We start from the raw sequence: 16,976 nt of genomic DNA, 5'->3' as shown, positions 1-16,976 counted from the left end.
GGAAAGAAAGCACCTACTCTGGAACCAGTGGCGTACCGTGGGTCAAGACATTGGGGGGGGGGGGGGGCACCTCATGGCAGCAACATCAGAATTGCATAACGTAACAATTAAATGCGAGCGAGCGGAGGGAGCGAGCTTGAAAATTTTGACATTTTACAGTCCCAAAACTGTCGTTTGTAGCTATATTTTTTCGCTTTGGAAATTAAGGAGAGGGCCTGGGCGCACCGGGCACAACTGCTGGCAATTACTGACAGCAACATCAGGAGAATTGCATAACGATTAAATGCGAGCGAGCGAAGCGAGCGAGCTTGAAAATTTTGACATTTTACAGTCCCAAAACTGCCGTTTGTAGCTATATTTTTTTCGCTTTGGAAATTAAGGGGAGGGGGCGCACCGGGCGCAACTGCTGGCAATTACTTACAGCAACATCAGGAGAATTGCATAACGATTAAATAATTTTGACATTTTACAGTCCCAAAACTGCCGTTTGTAGCTATATTTTTTTCGCTTTGGAAATTAAGGGGAGGGGGCGCACTGGGCGCAACTGCTGGCAATTACTTACAGCAACATCAGGAGAATTGCATAACGATTAAATGCGAGCGAGCGAGCTTGAAAATTTTGACATTTTACAGTCCCCAAACTGCCGTTTGTAGCTATATATAATAATATATGTATGTATATATATACATATATATATATATATATATATATATATATATATTTGCTTCGGAAATTAAGGGGGTTGCACCGGGCGCAACTGCTGGCAGTTGCTGGCAGTAACATCACGAGAATGGCATAACGATCAAATGCGAGCGAGCGAAGCGAGCGAGCTTGAAAATTTTGACATTTTATAGTCCCTAACTGCCGTTTTTAGCTATATTTTTTCGCTTTGGAAATTAAGGGGAGGGGGCGCACCGGGCGAAACTGCTGGCAATTACTGACAGCAACATAAGGAGAATTGCATAGCGATTAGATGCGAGCGAGCTTGAAAATTTTGACATTTTACAGTCCCAAAACTGCCGTTTTTAGCTATATTTTTTCGCTTTGGAAATTAAGGAGAGGGCCTGGGCGCACCGGGCACAACTGCTGGCAATTACTGACAGCAACATCAGGAGAATTGCATAACGATTAAATGCGAGCGAGCGAAGCGAGCGAGTTTGAAAATTTTGACATTTTACAGTCCCAAAACTGCCGTTTGTAGCTATATTTTTTTCGCTTTGGAAATTAAGGGGAGGGGACGCACCGGGCGCAACTGCTGGCAATTACTTACAGCAACATCAGGAGAATTGCATAGCGATTAAATGCGAGCGAGCGAACTTGAAAATTTTGACATTTTACAGTCCCTAAACTGCCGTTTGTAGCTATATTTTTTTCGCTTTGGAAATTAAGGGGAGGGGACGCACCGGACGCAACTGCTGGCAATTACTTACAGCAACATCAGGAGAATTGCATAGCAATTAAATGCGAACGAGCGAGCTTGAAAATTTTGACATTTTACAGTCCCTAAACTGCCGTTTGTAGCTATATTCTTTTCGCTTTGGAAATTAAGGGGAGGGGACGCACCGGGCGCAACTGCTGGCAATTACTGACAGCAGCATCAGGAGAATTGCATAACGATTAAATGCGAGCGAGCGAAGCGAGCGATCTTGAAAATTTTGACATTTTACAGTCCAAATACTTTCGTTTGTAGCTACATATATATTTTTTCGCTTTGGAGGGAGGGGGCGCCGGTGCGCCCCCTGGATCCGCCACTGGTAGTCAAGGGTGTCGGTTTATGTTCATGATTGGGGGAGGTATGACCAGCGAGGGGGCGTCGAAGTGACCAAGCGGGAGAAGGATGTCCAAAATCTGCACTTTATATAGAGCATCCCCTAATTTGTTTGTGTTTGTGAGTGTGTGTGTTTCATATAGATGGAAAAGTTAGGAAATAGCCAAGGTCAAGTCTTATTACTGGCAATGCAAGGCATTTTAATATAGTATCTAGATTAGTATGTAAAGCAACACTGCAAAATCAATGATCAAGCTTTGATAGCAAATGTGTACAACCTATCAAACATCACATTGCGCAACATTGCAGCGACTTTTTTTGCCATTCCGATGTTCTGAGTACACTGCGCACATCCTGCTTGTGTTCAAAATGCCAACCAGAAATCACACTGAATCACAATCTTTTGTCGTCTCCGGGCTTTTTGAACAATGTTTCACTATAATACCTCTTTAATTATATGGTTAAAAGAATTCTTAGAAAAATATCTTTTTTTCTTGATCATTCTTTCATGTCGATTTCAAAAGCAGTTTTCTAACTCTTGAATTACTATTTTGGTAGGGTTTTTTTTTTTTCTTCTTTTTTTTTTCTTCTTTTTTTTTTTTTTACCAGCGGATTGGGGGGGCACGTGCCCCCCCATGCCCCCCCCCCCCCCCGTAGTTACGCCACTGTCTGGAACACTGTGAGCTGAGAAAAAAAAGACTCTGAAGTACAGCGTCTATTCAAACGCTTACTCTTTACCAAGCTGTGCAAGCTAGGTCTGTTATTCTTCTCTAAACAATATAAGAAAAGACAACGAAATTAATGAGAGGGAAAATAGTGTGACAAAATTGATACCAGGCCTGCTCTTCCCACAGCAGCTGCTGTTCCAACATATCTTTCTATTGCTCTCAACGCCATACAGGGTCTCTGTGAGGTTTGATGTTGTCAGACTTTTTGCAGGCTGCTACGATGTTGTTTCTTCTTTCTTCTCAGTGACATAAACATGATCTGACCTCGATGGCACCACTTTGGAATATGTGAAGTCGAGGCAAAACTCAGGAGCTTTCTCACATTGTAGTGCATAAGAACAGCAGTTGATAGAGGACGTAGCACCCATCCAGAAGGCAGCTTGGACTTCATCAACAAAATATTTGGCCTGGCTCAAATACGGCGCCTTTTAACCATGTTGGAAGCAGACGATTGATCCTTGCGGATTCGACTCCATTCCTAGATGAGCAGTGCACTGGACCTCGACCCAGTCCGGAGAATGCGATGATGACAGATTTTTACACACAGCAGGTTCAGGTGGAGTGATGACATCGATGTACACATCTATGACGTCATATAACCTTTCACCATCCCTGTGTCCTGTGACAAGTAATATGTAAATACCTTTATCTTCCGTCCGCACATCTCTGACAGTGAGAGTAACCGTCAACTCATTATTAGTGTTGTTCTCTTTTACTGTAAACCGTTCCGCCTGCCCATTTTTCAAACATTGTTCCTCGACAAACGCTCCATTTCCATAGAATAAGCAGTCAAAATGCACAGAATAAATTTCATACACATATTCAAAATCGACTCGAAGAGATGGGCGAAATATTATGTCATTATCCGTTCTCATGCACAGGTTGTGAACCTGGATTGAAGCTGTTAGATGGTAGCTCAAAACCACCGTCGCCAACAGGTGTAGGCTAACTTTCTTGAGAGAATGCATTGTTATGCATTGAAACAGGTTAGATGGAAGAGTCAGACCCGCAGATTTGTTCTGATACAGAGACCACGTCTAATGAAATAATGTCTGAGATAGGACGGCAGTGAGTATACATGCTATACCTAATCCATATCTTAATCTGCTGAAGTTAATGTACAACGTTCGACCTGCATTTAATAATTATCATATGAACCCAGCACCTGGCTGTTTCACATTGATAGCAATGATGTAGATATGATTGAATGTGTCACCCTGCATCACAAAACAACAAAAGGTCACCAGACAAGGATTTTTTTTGTTAAGTTCAGATTCTGACAGACCAGACTCTTAGCCTTGAAATGATGTATAACTCAATTCAAATAGACTCTCCTAACCTACCTAAATATTGGAAAGAAAGCACCTACTCTGGAATAGTGTGAAGTGAGAAAAGAAGCTCTGAAGTACAGCGTCCATTCAAACACTTTAAACCAAACTGTGCTAGCAAGGTCTTTAGATCTTAACAATACAGAAAAAGTCAAAGAAATAAATAAGAGAGAAAATAGTGTGACAAAATTGATGTCAGGCCTGCTGCAGCTGGTCCCATAACTGTTCTTACATATTTTCTTTTGCTTCCAAGGCTCTGTGTGTGGTTTGATGTTGTAAGTCTGGTTGAAGGCTGCTGCGAAGTTGGTTTTTTTTTTCTGTCTTTTTCAGTGGTATTCTCATAAACAGACCTCGCTGAATCCTCAATAGAATATTCAAAGTCCAAGCAAAGCTCAAGAGGTTTCTCACATTGCGGTGAAAAAGAACAGCAGTTAATAGGAGACTCGACATCCATCCTGAATGCAGCTTGAATTTGATCTACCAGATATTTTGGTTGGCTAAAATATGGCGCCATTTTACCATTTTGGAAGCAGGCGTTTGATCCCGGTGGATTCCAATCAATTCCAAGAGGAGCAGAGCAGTGTACCTCCATCCAGAGTGAAGAATAAGACGATGTCACGGTCCAGGTGGAGTGATTACATCGATGTACACATCTACAGCGTCGTGATACCTTTCACCGTCAATGTGTCCTGCAGCAAGTGTAGACACCTTTATCTTCCCTCCGCACATCTCTGACATTGAGAGTAACAGTCAACTCATTATCACTTTTATTTTCTTTTACTGTAAACCTTTCCACCTGTCGATTTTTCAAACACTGGTCCTCGACAAACGCTCCGTTTCCAAAGAATAAGCAGTCAAAATGCTCAGAATAAAATTCATACACATATTCAAAATCGACTCGAAGAGATGGGCGAAGTATCATGTCATTGTCCGTTCCCATACACAAGTTGTAAACCTGGATTGAAATTGTTAGATGGTAGTTCAAAATCATCGTCGCCATCAGGTGTAGGCTAACTTTCGTAAGAGAATGCATTGTTAAAATCAAAAAGTTAGGTAGAAAGCAAAACCCGAGTGATTCCAACAACCTTGCTCGGATACAGACCTCATCTGATGAAATAATGTGTGAGATTTGAAGTCAATGGCTGTACCTATAATAGGATGGAGTTCAACGTAATCCACTCGGCCTGTATATCGATTATTGCAATGTGAACCATAGCATCTGTCTGTTTTATATTGATGACATTGATGTAGATATGATTGAATATGCATTACTAGAACTGCTGTTTGCATTATTAGAGAAGGATATCCTACATCCTCGAAGGTAGACTTTTGTGATTTTTTTTTTTTTTTTTTTTGTTAGCCATCATAATAGTGCACTCCCATTTGTTAATTCATTCATGTGCAGTAACATGTACACGGTATAAAAGCTAATGGCTTCTGTCATTTCGTACATGATATTAAGAGTCTGTGACCATTCTATAATTAATCTGATAATTGAACTGGACAGTTAGCAACTATATTCTGCTCTAGCCTGCACACTGCACTTTCCCCGAGAGATGCCAAGCAATACACACTTTTCATGATGCATTGATGACTATAATATCAGTTGATCACACGCTTACTCAGCACATCTAACTATTTTTCATGTGGTGTTGTTGTTGTTTGTGTGTGTGTGTGTGTGTGTCATGGGCATAAACCCCAAAGGATGTGGATGGGGTGCATTCTCCGCTCTCGGAGGAGGGAGATGGCATAATACAAACATCCACCTGGAAATTTAAGAAAAAAAAAAGGATTTAAGAAGAATTTGATTGTATTAATTTCAGCATACTGCATGACGGTCGATCGCTTAGCGAGAGCTAAACAGAGCTTATCAGTATTCTATCTTTTTAGGATTGTAATAATTTTTGAAAAATTCTTAAAAGCATAGTTCAGATGTTGAAAACGTAAGATACCATAATAGTATACCTGGTATGATGTTCGCCACTCTGGACCATGTGTTATTACCTACGAAGAAAAACATAAAGCAAAACCGCCAGAATTTTAAATCTAATTTGGATTCGCTCCTGCAGGCAGCCCAAATTGGTGCTTCCGCCATCTCCAGATATATTTAGTACTTCACATGCATGTCACACATTCATGTGAAGTTTCTGTTTGTGAAGGCATTAAAACCATGGAAGTATTTATAGTCAATGAAAGAGGTACATCTCTCTGAACTTGTTTTTTCCGAAACACTTAACACTTTTAATATTGAAAAATCCGTTTTTCCTTTAAAACAATTTCAATATGAAACATGGGCCTTTTTCTGGAAAGATCATTGGTTCAAATCAATGTTGTTGTTGTTGTTGTTGTTGTTGTTGTTGTTGTTATATTGATGTTTAAGGCACGTGCCATTCAATTGTGAATATTTACGCCTATACATATTCTTTTTTTTTTCATTAAAAGAAAACGAATTCAAATCGATAAGGGAGAAAAAACGTCCACGCTGCATTATTGACGTAATTTTGGAGATTATGAACAGACTGTCATCATAGCCATGGACTGTCATATAATTGTTGTTGTTCTTGCTGTTGTTGTTGTTGTTGTTGTTGTTGTTGTTTTGATTTTGATGGCGTGTATCACTTAGAATTGAGTATTTACGCCAATTGTCAATTGCCTAACTACAAATTGTCTGGCTTCCAGACGGTCTGTTCGTACTATTTTTCCATACAGTATATTGGCGCCCTCAACGTTGAAAACTGGAGCAGATCTAGGTGGATTTGCCTTCGGGAAAGGCGACGACGAAGCGGAGGGCGCATATTGTAAAAGGAGTGCAGTTGGCAAAGGGTCTGGAACCATACTGAACCACAAACAGCCACAATTGACCTAAAACTATTGCTTGCAACTTGTTCCATAAATTACAATACCTAAAGCATTATAATGGCCCATGTAAAGATACCATGATAACAAAGCAAGGTGGCATAGTCAATCAAACGAAACTACTCTTTAAGTCTTTCAAATGTCTTTTTAGTAGGTTCATCATATTACACGTCACTCATATGTCTTTACGCATATTCCTACGTGCAATTTTGTTTAGAAATGACCTTTGTATTTAAAACATTTTCTACAATCAAATGGAATATGTTGTTGTTGTTGTTTTAAAGGAAGAAGAGAAAGAGAGAAAAAAGGGGGCCCTATACATTTAATAATTTGCCCCAGACAATACTGATGTAATGAAAAAATATAAAACTCGTATGAAATGTGGAGTATCGAACATGATTAAAACAGATAAAAGCATGTGGGCATAGTTATATTTCAATATGATATGTCAGATACCGTGTACCTTTGACATTTCTGAAAGAAGCAACGAATGATTAGAACAGGGAGTTGTCCCTACAATAAAGGAAAAGAGTCTCGTATGAGTCGTATTATTCCTTTATATAACGCAGGCAAAAAGTGTGACATGAACAATCATAGACCAATATCTAATGTGTACATCTAAAATATTATTTGTTGTGCATAAGCCTGGGAAAAGGGCCTTAGCATAATGTTAATGTTACCATGCTATATCTAATAACTATTCCCATCTCTCTCTATCTATCTCTCTCACTGTATAAATTTTGTTTAGCTCTTTATCTAACACTTGTCTTCATCATACATCACAATAGGACCAGGTGGAGTGAGTACATCGATATAAGTATCTACGACATCTTGATACCATTCACCATCGCTGCTTCCTGCAACAATTACAATATACACACCTTGGTCTTCCTTCCGCACATCTCTGACAATGAGTGTTACCGTCAGCTCATTGCTCGTGTCGTTCGTTTTTTCGGGCTACTGTAAACCTTTCCGCCTGTCCAGTTTTCAAGCAGTTGTTCTCAATAAACGCTCCATTTCGAAAGAATAAGCATTCAAGATGCCGAGAATACAATTGGTACTCATTTTCTGATTTGTTTCGAAGCGAAGAACGGAAAGTTATATCATTGTTCGTTCCTTCACAGATGCTGTAAACCTGAATTGAAGCTGCTAGACGGCAGGTCACAACCATGGTTGCTAAAAGATGTACACCCATTCCCTTGACGAAATACATTGTCACAGTTTTCCTAAATGGTTAAAACTGGATAGCTACACATACGTTGTTCATCCAATAGTGTTGTTGAGTATACTTACAAACCGGAAATGACGTAATCATTGATCAAAGCGAAAATAAATGTTCAATAACATCGATCACTGACTGGAGGACGTGAAGAATGTGTAGGTCATTGTCACGTGACCACAGGGTGGGGTCAGGTCACTATTCTCTACATGGATTGGTCGCCAAGACTACCTGAATGAAGCTCAAATATTTACAGGCGAAGGGGCGTGAATGAGAATGGAGGCGGACGCGGTAGGGGGCTGCCATTGCTATCAGAGACACGTGTATTGCCAGACACTATACTGTCATTGAACAATAGATGGCAGCACACAATTATAAGCTCTCAGTTTACTCCAATAATCGTTCGTCAACCTATCCAGCTCAAAGTAGAGATTTATGGTGTATTTCGACGATTGTGACTGTTGTCCTGTAATAACCTACCCTTCTCTTTGTGTATGTTGCCATTCGAGTATCTGATTGGTCATTGCAACAGAGTGGCACGTGGCAAACGAATGTTATCCTCTAACCTCTCGTTACTGTGTTGCCTGGTGCCATTTTTAGTCTGGATCTCACTTCACATACTACCCCCCCCCCCCCCTCTTTACGACGAGGCAGACTGAAAAATTAAAAATCAAAACAAAACAATGCAAGGAAAACATGTAATACTTCACTTGTACTTTTTTTTTTTAAGCAAACACCTGATTATGAGCTCGCAGTCACTCAACACGACTCCATCTGCCTTAGGAGACCAAAATACTTATTTTGTATTATCATTGTCGGTTTGAAATTTCAGGGCAATTTTCCGTCAAGCTGTCTGTCGGCATTTGGTCAACGGGAATGAGACAATCTTCAAACTGGGTGGAAGAACAAAAAGACTTCCGGTAGTTTTCGAGTACGAGCGTGGAGGTTGAGGTGGGAGACAGTAAGAGAGTAACATCATTCACTGTTTTTGTCCTAAGTTAATCTGAGGTAAAGTAATCCCCTCTACCTACATTGTCCCTGTATTACTAGAATAGGTAGAGTTTGTAGGCCTATGTGTATCATCACAGCAGAATGTTACATTTTCTTAAAGACAATAATATTGTTGATGAACATTTATTCATATATTCAGGGACAGCTATCATAATTATGATATATATTTGCACCTTATATTATTCAATCATATGCAGGTGCAGGCGCATGGTACAACTGGTAATGGATTCTGGTACACAATAACTAACGACTGTAGTGTAATGCCGCAAAATAATACAATGATTCAAAGAAAAAATAGTTTAGCTTTACTCGTACATATGACCGCTTTATTACACGATGACAAAATGCAGAAGCGACCAACAGACGTACGAAGCCGCCGACATGTTCCCAGCCCGATAAACTCCACGGGGGCGTATCGAAGTGATCCGCAGAAACAGTTACTGTACAAAACACATGGGACATGGACATTCCGTGCTGCCACAGAGTAATTATGTCATTAAATAATACTTTACATAAAATCACACACCACATTAGGGATTGTCATTCATTTAAATATATATTACAATTCCTATAAAAATGTTCTAAAAGAAGACTGTATAGTTTTCTCTTAGACCTCATGTCCATACAGAAAGTGATTTTTCACATGAGACAATGTACTCAACCTTCTTCATACCGATTCTCTGTCTTCAGATATTATCTCCTCATTGATATACATTATATCAGTGATTTTCACTTTTTTGTTTCAATATCAATGTTGTCATTTCACAAACTTTCTCTTTCCTAAAACTGCTAAACCAAGTTAAACAAGAAAATACGAATAAACTTTCCTCCACTGAAAAGTAGAACAAAATAATTTTTTAAAAGTGGTACAACTTTCATTAAATCTAAAACTGTTTTCACATTACATCACTCTGCAATGTTTTAATGATCTTATAAAAACGTTCTTCTTATACCACTCGAATTAGAAATTACGCTGTTGTTTTATTGTTCCCAACTTCTAAACACTGTATCTCATCGCTTTTCTTCTCTTCTCTCTTTCCTCTACTCTTCCTATTCGGGTACTTTATTCTCGAGCTTTGTTTTTAGTTTTGCCCTTCTTTCGTCGTTATACATATTCCACTTTGTGTTGTCCTTTTTGGTCAAATGACATTTAAAATACTTTAAAGATTTACATCTTAAAGATCGGAAATGATATTTATGTATTATTTTACATGATTATATATTTGAAGAGTTTGTTTGCAAAAACCGATAAGTCCAAATTTGCCAAATGGAGATATTTGCGATTAAAGGTCAAGAAAAATAAAGAGAATAATAAGAAAGTTTTTGCTTCTTTTGACCATAACTTCAAAAATGTACCTTTATATGTAGTGACCAATATATCATTTAAAAGGTATTATTTTGTACTTTATGGCAGAGACCGTACTTCAAAATCTTCAAAAATGAACTTATCGGTTTTTGCGAACAAACTCTTCATTTGTAATGCGACATTTTTTTTATATTTTCATGACTAGTGAATAATATGTTCGATATTGATACACTTATCTTACGTTATGTACAAGAGGAGAAATGAAACTTCCTGAAACTGAAACTAAAACATTATGCTTCAAACATTTCCAATAACTTCCTCTCCCCTCTTCCTTCCTCACTATCCTATTCGTATAAGACCAACAATGGCTGCATGTGTCAGCGACATACCTCTGAATTAAACAATACTACAGGTAAATTGACAGTCTTTGGACAGGTGTACACCATAAACAAACTGGTGAAAATAGACACAGTTGGGAAGACCCTACATAGGTAGACCTGACATCACACATGACGTCATAAAGGAGGTGATTTTTACATGAAGCAATTCTTTCAACCATCCCTTATACTTCTGTCTTCAGATGTCGTCCCATTGGTATAATTGCACTCTAATAATAGTGATTTCGTTTGCTTATTTCAATATCCTTGGGATTTTAGAAGTGGTTACAGCTCGTTATTCCGAAGGTTCGTTATTCGAAGGTTCGTTACTCCGAAGGCTCTTTATTCCTAAGATTCGTTATTCCGAAGGTTCATTGTTCCGAATTTCATTTTCGGATTAACCAATCTTCGGAACCTTCGGAATAACGCCACAAATTTTCGGATTAACGAACCCTTTTTCATTTTCGGATGAACGAACCTGTAGGTATAGGGAATTTGCGTGTTTCGGATTAACGATCCCTTGGAATAACGAACCTTCGGAATAGCGGACCTTCGGAATAACGAACAGCACCCTTTAGAAGTACCCCCTTTTCTGAGACTGCTCTAGCAAACTACATAATTTTCCAAACACCGCATACTTCCCACTATACTGAGGAGTAGAACAGATGTAAAAATAGTGATAACAATATGAAATGATCTCAATGTCCTTAAGAAACACATTCTCATGCTCACTTACTGACTACTGCAGTGCAGTGTCCTTCCCAGTTAAGTTTGTTGTCAGGTACTATACCAAGACAAATGTAACTACCAACAACCTGAATATCTGAAGAATTTGTTCACAAAAACCGTTGAGGCCATATTTGCCAAGTGGAGATATTTGTGATTAAAAGTCAAGAAAAATAAAGAGAAAAATACGAAAATGTTTGCTTATTTTGACCATAACTTCACATATGTACCTTTATATGTAGTGAACAATATACCATTTAAACGGTATTATTCTGTACTTTATGACAGAGACCGTACTACAAAATCTTCAAAAATGGACTTATCGGTCTTTGCGAACAAACTCTTCATCTATTCCATTTATCGTAACTGGAGAAGTGGTCTGTTTGTTTTTCCTAAAAGTTGCTTTCATTTAGTCTTAGACTGTTTCCATTTAGTTTTTATGTTCTTCTTTATCACTCCGTTAAATGAGTCCTTCAATGGCTGTGTTAACAGTATATTGCAACATTGAAATAGTGCTGCAACTGGACTGACAATCATTGGTAAACATTGTGCACAAAACTGGAGACAAAACACAGCCTTGAGGAGACCCTATACATGAGTAATCATAGCATCAGACAGGACATCTGGTACAAGAACTGACTAAACTCTATAAATTAAAAAATCACTAATTCAAAGTAGCAATAGAGGATTCACATCAAAATCTGCAATTTTTCAATACCTTTATGAGAGCTATTGTATTGAAATGCAGAGGAAATATCAGCAAAAGTCAAACGAGCATAAAGTCCTCAACTGTCCAGATGTCGTTGAATGAGTGGCACAGTGCCAGTACTGAATCATCTACAGATTTCCATAACTGATATGCAGAGTACCATCTGTGGAGACATTTAGAAATTATGTAAAATGTGCAATAAGTATAGTCTTAAAAATACCTATTTTTCGATGGCTTTTGGTGGAAAAGAAGTTGAAACAGACATGATGCCTATCCCTATCAGCAATGGATACATTTACGTCACAGGCAAGATGAATTAAATTTTATGTCAACAACAATAATGGACAACAGAGGGCGTCAAAATTTCGTTGCCCTTATAGAACATTCTGCTTACGTTACCATTATCGAGAGTACCTGGAATTTTCACAATCCCACTACTAGGCAGTAAACGGTTCATGTGAGCGTAGTGGCGCCACGTAGGAAGGTCATGAATAGAGCAGAACAAAAATATGAAGACATTACATTTAAATGCTTACGTTGTTACCATTTCTATCTGTCGGTTTTTCACTAGAAAACAGCACTCTGTTGACGGTTTTCTTTTGCTCAAATTTCTGTTCTCTATATGCTGTGAGACAGATTGTTGTTTTTATTTTACTCTTACGGACGCATCTCCTCTTGACAATGAAGATAAAGACAGAGAAAGAAATTATATAGAAAATAATGTAAGTGATTGACAACACGGCATCTGTGCCTATATAGTTCCCATTGCCCACTAGGCTCTCTGTGTGGTTTAATGTAGTCAGACTGGTTGAAGACTGCTTAGAAGTTGTTTCTTCCCTCTTCTGGGTGGCATTCTCTAGACCTCTCGATTCTGTCGATAGAACTCTTGCAGGATATATGGCATCCAAACAAAGTTCAGGAGGTTTTACACACTGCGATGTAAACGAACAACAGTTGATAGAATACTCAACGTCCATCCAGTAGACAGCTTGAATGTGATCGACCGAGTGCTCAGGTTGACTCCGAAATGGCGCCTTTTTATCATTTTGGAAGCAGACGATTGAACCTGCTGGATTCGAATCTATTCCTAGAGTAGCAGAGCATTTTACCTCCATCCAGTCTGGTGAATACAATGATGATACAGTCTCACATTCAGCCGGTCTAGGTGGAGTGATTACATCGACGTATGCATCTATGACGTCATGATACCTTTCACCATCTCTGTATCCTGCAAGAAGTAATATGTAGACACCTTCGTCTTCCTTACGCACATCTCTGACAGTGAGAGTAACAGTCAACCTATCGTAAGTGGTGTTCTCATTTACTGTAAACCGTTCTGCCTGTCCAGTCTTCAAACACTGCTCCTGTGCAAACGCTCCATTTCCATAGAATAAACATTCCAAATACCCAGAATATATTTCACACTCATATTCTGAAATATTTCGAAGTGATGAACGAAATATCACATTATTGTCCGTTCCCGGGCAGAAGTTGTAAACCTGGATCGAAGCTGTAAGAGTGCAGGTCCAAACCAACGGAGCCAAGAGGTGTAGGCTAACGTTTTTGAAAGAAGACATTGCCCGAGATATTGACGCACGTTTCCTCCAAATTTGAAATTCAAGAGGGGAATTCATCCAGTGGTGTTTTTCGATATGCCTACAGCTATACCATATTTGTGATGCAAGAATTTATTTGTGCAAAATAAAGCCTGCATAATATGTCACTGCATGGAGAATCCGTATGGATATAATGCAATTGTATACAAATATGGTGGCATATGGAGCAAATAACACAGTGGTATATCTTTGGTTCGTGTGCAAGTGCTGGTAGGCATTTTTTGTAATCCATGGCATTTGTCACGTCAATACCAGCATTTTTTTTTTTTTTTATTACTAACCTCGACTTACACCTTGAGTGGTGGTGGTGGGGGAGTTGGTTCAGGGAAAGAATGAGGGACCACATTTGAATTTCTTCCTTTGTACCATTTTCTATGTTTGTTAACATTGCCACTAGGCCAAAAAAACAACAACATATATATATAAATAATTGAAAGTATGATTTGTAGATTGTATTGCCAAACACATTATTCTGAGCTTCCAGACAAACGGAACAAGGGCATTTATTTGTGACTTTCCTCAGTTGAGGTATTAGTATAGTGCCAGTAAGGAAAAATTTACACTCACGAATCAAGATCAATTTTTCGACAACACGCCAGCGTTTTTATTGCACACAATGTGCAATAATCTTTCATTTTTTTTTTCTTAAATTGAACTCAATTTCCCTGGGTGTACAGATGAATCACTTACATTCATAGTTAGTTGCCAAATAAATTCGGGCAGATGCAGTCATGCAGGGCATATATTTTTGTTGACTTTCCTTTTTGCTCTCCTCCACTCTCCTCCTGTGAACCTTTTCATTTCCTTGACTTTTCCTCCTCTGTCTCTCTGTTCTTCTATGTACCTGTATCCACCCCATTGCCGTTTTAATTACCCGTTGTTATAATGATACTAATACTTCCAGCTAGACCAGCGGAATTATTATGTCAGTAACGTAAGAAATACATTTTCATGGTCTCATGGTCATGTTTGTAAAGTGGATGAATGCGATGTAAACAAGTAAGTGTACATAATGCTATTTACAAATCTGAGATTCAGATCGACCTGAAAAATGAAGTCATCCAGAATGAAGTACATTTTTATCACGCGCTCTTTCCTTTCTTACGTTACTTCCCTCTTTGAATTCTCTCTTCTTCTTTTACCTTTCCTCTCTCCATTTCTCTTTGATACATTCTATTCAGCTATTTCATCCATTCCTCTCAATACATTATTCATCTATAAATCAATAACGTTTCAAGTTTATATTTCAACACTCACAAAGAAATGAAATAAATGTAAAACTTTGTCTTTGCATTATGTACTGAATAAAACAATCATTAACACAGTAACGTAGAAATGAATTATATTTATCATTGTTCCACACGAACAATAAACATTATGATGCTTCTGCATATTCTATATCCATAACATAAAACATAGGGCCTATACGAACTTCGAGTTTCATATAGGCGTATACACTTGAAGAGGTTTGAGGCAAAGACTTTCTCTGTATTTAAAGATAAAACTGTGAACATGAGAAAAGTAGAGATCATCTACTATAAGGATGTTCTACCTCTTACAAAGAAAACCAGTAAGTGCTAAAAAGGGAATAGTTATTACACGGATTGCATATTTTTTCTGTAAAATAATATACTCAATCAAAACAATACAATGCACTTTTCTCCAATGCAGAAATACAAAATGAAACATGGTATATAATGCATGTTCATAGTGTAATAAAATGATATGAATTAACTAAAATGAGCAATGATAAAAGCGTCTTAAATCTATTTTCAAATACCAATAATTTAAGATATGTCATAAGACATATTGTGTATCATTATTGCAGTGAAAACACTATTATTTCATTTTCACATATATTACAGCCAATGAACTAGGACCTATTTTTTACCGTGCTTGGCCCAAATACCTTTTTATACATTTCTTTTAAAAATCTATTGTGAGTTTACCTGTCACAAAACAATAATTCTCTTTTCGTATTCAGAATTTAACAATTCTGAATTCTGTCATACCATGTTTTTTTTTTTATTTGCGAGATAAAAAAAAGTGAGTGTAATCTGCAGACATAATTTGAAATATCATCCACAAAACATATATCACTGAATCATAAACGCGAGCAATTAAAATCAGGATCCTACCTCAGATATGCAATAATTTATACATGATTAGGAATCATGTTTCAGTGAACAAATTACAAATTGGTCAACCTCGCCTTCATCGAATCTAAAGGGACTTTGAAATTTAGACTTGTTCGATATACAGTCCTTTAGAGAGCGAAAGGACATGTTTGAGAAATTATTACACGAACAATAGGAATACTGAAAGCGGACCTATGAAGGACAATGTGTAGAGAACGTAATAAATTCACTGAATATAATTATGCTCCCGGCAATCCCTGACACGCATGCATATTTATTAATCATGCATGTTACTGACTGCCTTTCTGTCTTCCCACGACAGTGTTCCTTCGCCACAGTGATGATAGCCTAAATCTCGATGGGAGTGACTCCAATCGAGATTTAGGCTATCATCATTACGTTCAGTAATAAACATCGTATCGTAGCTTTATATGTCATCCATTCTCTTCCTCTCAAACGCGGTTTTATTTTTAATTCCCGACACAAATATGATTCAAATCAAATTAGAAAGGAAATTTTTTTATAATGAAAATACGTGCATGATGTGAAAAGGCTACTCGCTGGTTTGCAAACAGATCTGTGCTAGCTCCTCATGCACAAACAAATGGGGAAGTAGTGAGTAGATTACATCGTCTTGTCAAATTCAGTCCCTCTGTGAATAGCGAGTTTCATATTTTCGACGCAAACGCTTAAGAACGACGCTAACAGGTGAGCAACGGTGTTCTGCGAATGTCCAAGGCACCTGTTTCCAGTATCTAACCGGGGAGGCTGCGTCGTTTTAGCGTTCGCATTGCAGGTGTAAAAATCTTTACTGTTTCCGTAAAACACGAAAAACAAAGAAGTATTCTTCTTTTTTAAGTTGTAATTTTGAGGTGAATTCTAATGAAACCTGTTCTGTTTCTTTGTCTGCACCCTTATTAATCGCAGTCATCCTGCTACACAGAGTACAATCACTGTTTACGTAAGGTCAAGGCGATAAGACGTTTTCCCGTTGGTGCCGTAAATAATGAATTAACATATGAGCATCTGAATATAAGAACGACCCAAGTCCATGGGAGACCATTTTCAAGTAAACTTGAAACAAAAAAAAAAAAAATTCGTATCTTTTTTGTTTGTCCAATGATATCCTATTTAACTGTGATGGGAAGGCAACATTGTATATACAAATTAGAACATATGACAATGTGATATTCT

At 38.1% G+C, this 16,976-nt stretch overlaps 1 protein-coding gene across 1 annotated transcript in view; it reads left to right on the top strand.

The window, feature by feature from the left end:
- Positions 1 to 4,328: 4,328 nt before the first annotated feature.
- LOC140246922 (extracellular serine proteinase-like) overlaps positions 4,329 to 16,976 on the top strand; it is a 30,043-nt gene continuing 17,395 nt past the window's right edge. The window contains exon 1 of the mRNA XM_072326243.1: positions 4,329 to 4,524. Coding sequence (XP_072182344.1) covers positions 4,329 to 4,524 — 196 coding nt within the window. The remainder of the gene's footprint in view (positions 4,525 to 16,976) is intronic.

Source organism: Diadema setosum, chromosome 3 (genome assembly GCF_964275005.1).
Source record: "Diadema setosum chromosome 3, eeDiaSeto1, whole genome shotgun sequence".
In the NCBI taxonomy this organism is placed as follows: domain Eukaryota; kingdom Metazoa; phylum Echinodermata; class Echinoidea; order Diadematoida; family Diadematidae; genus Diadema; species Diadema setosum.
The sequence above is the reverse complement of the archived record's forward strand: the minus strand, read 5'-3'. Positions and strand labels throughout refer to the sequence as shown.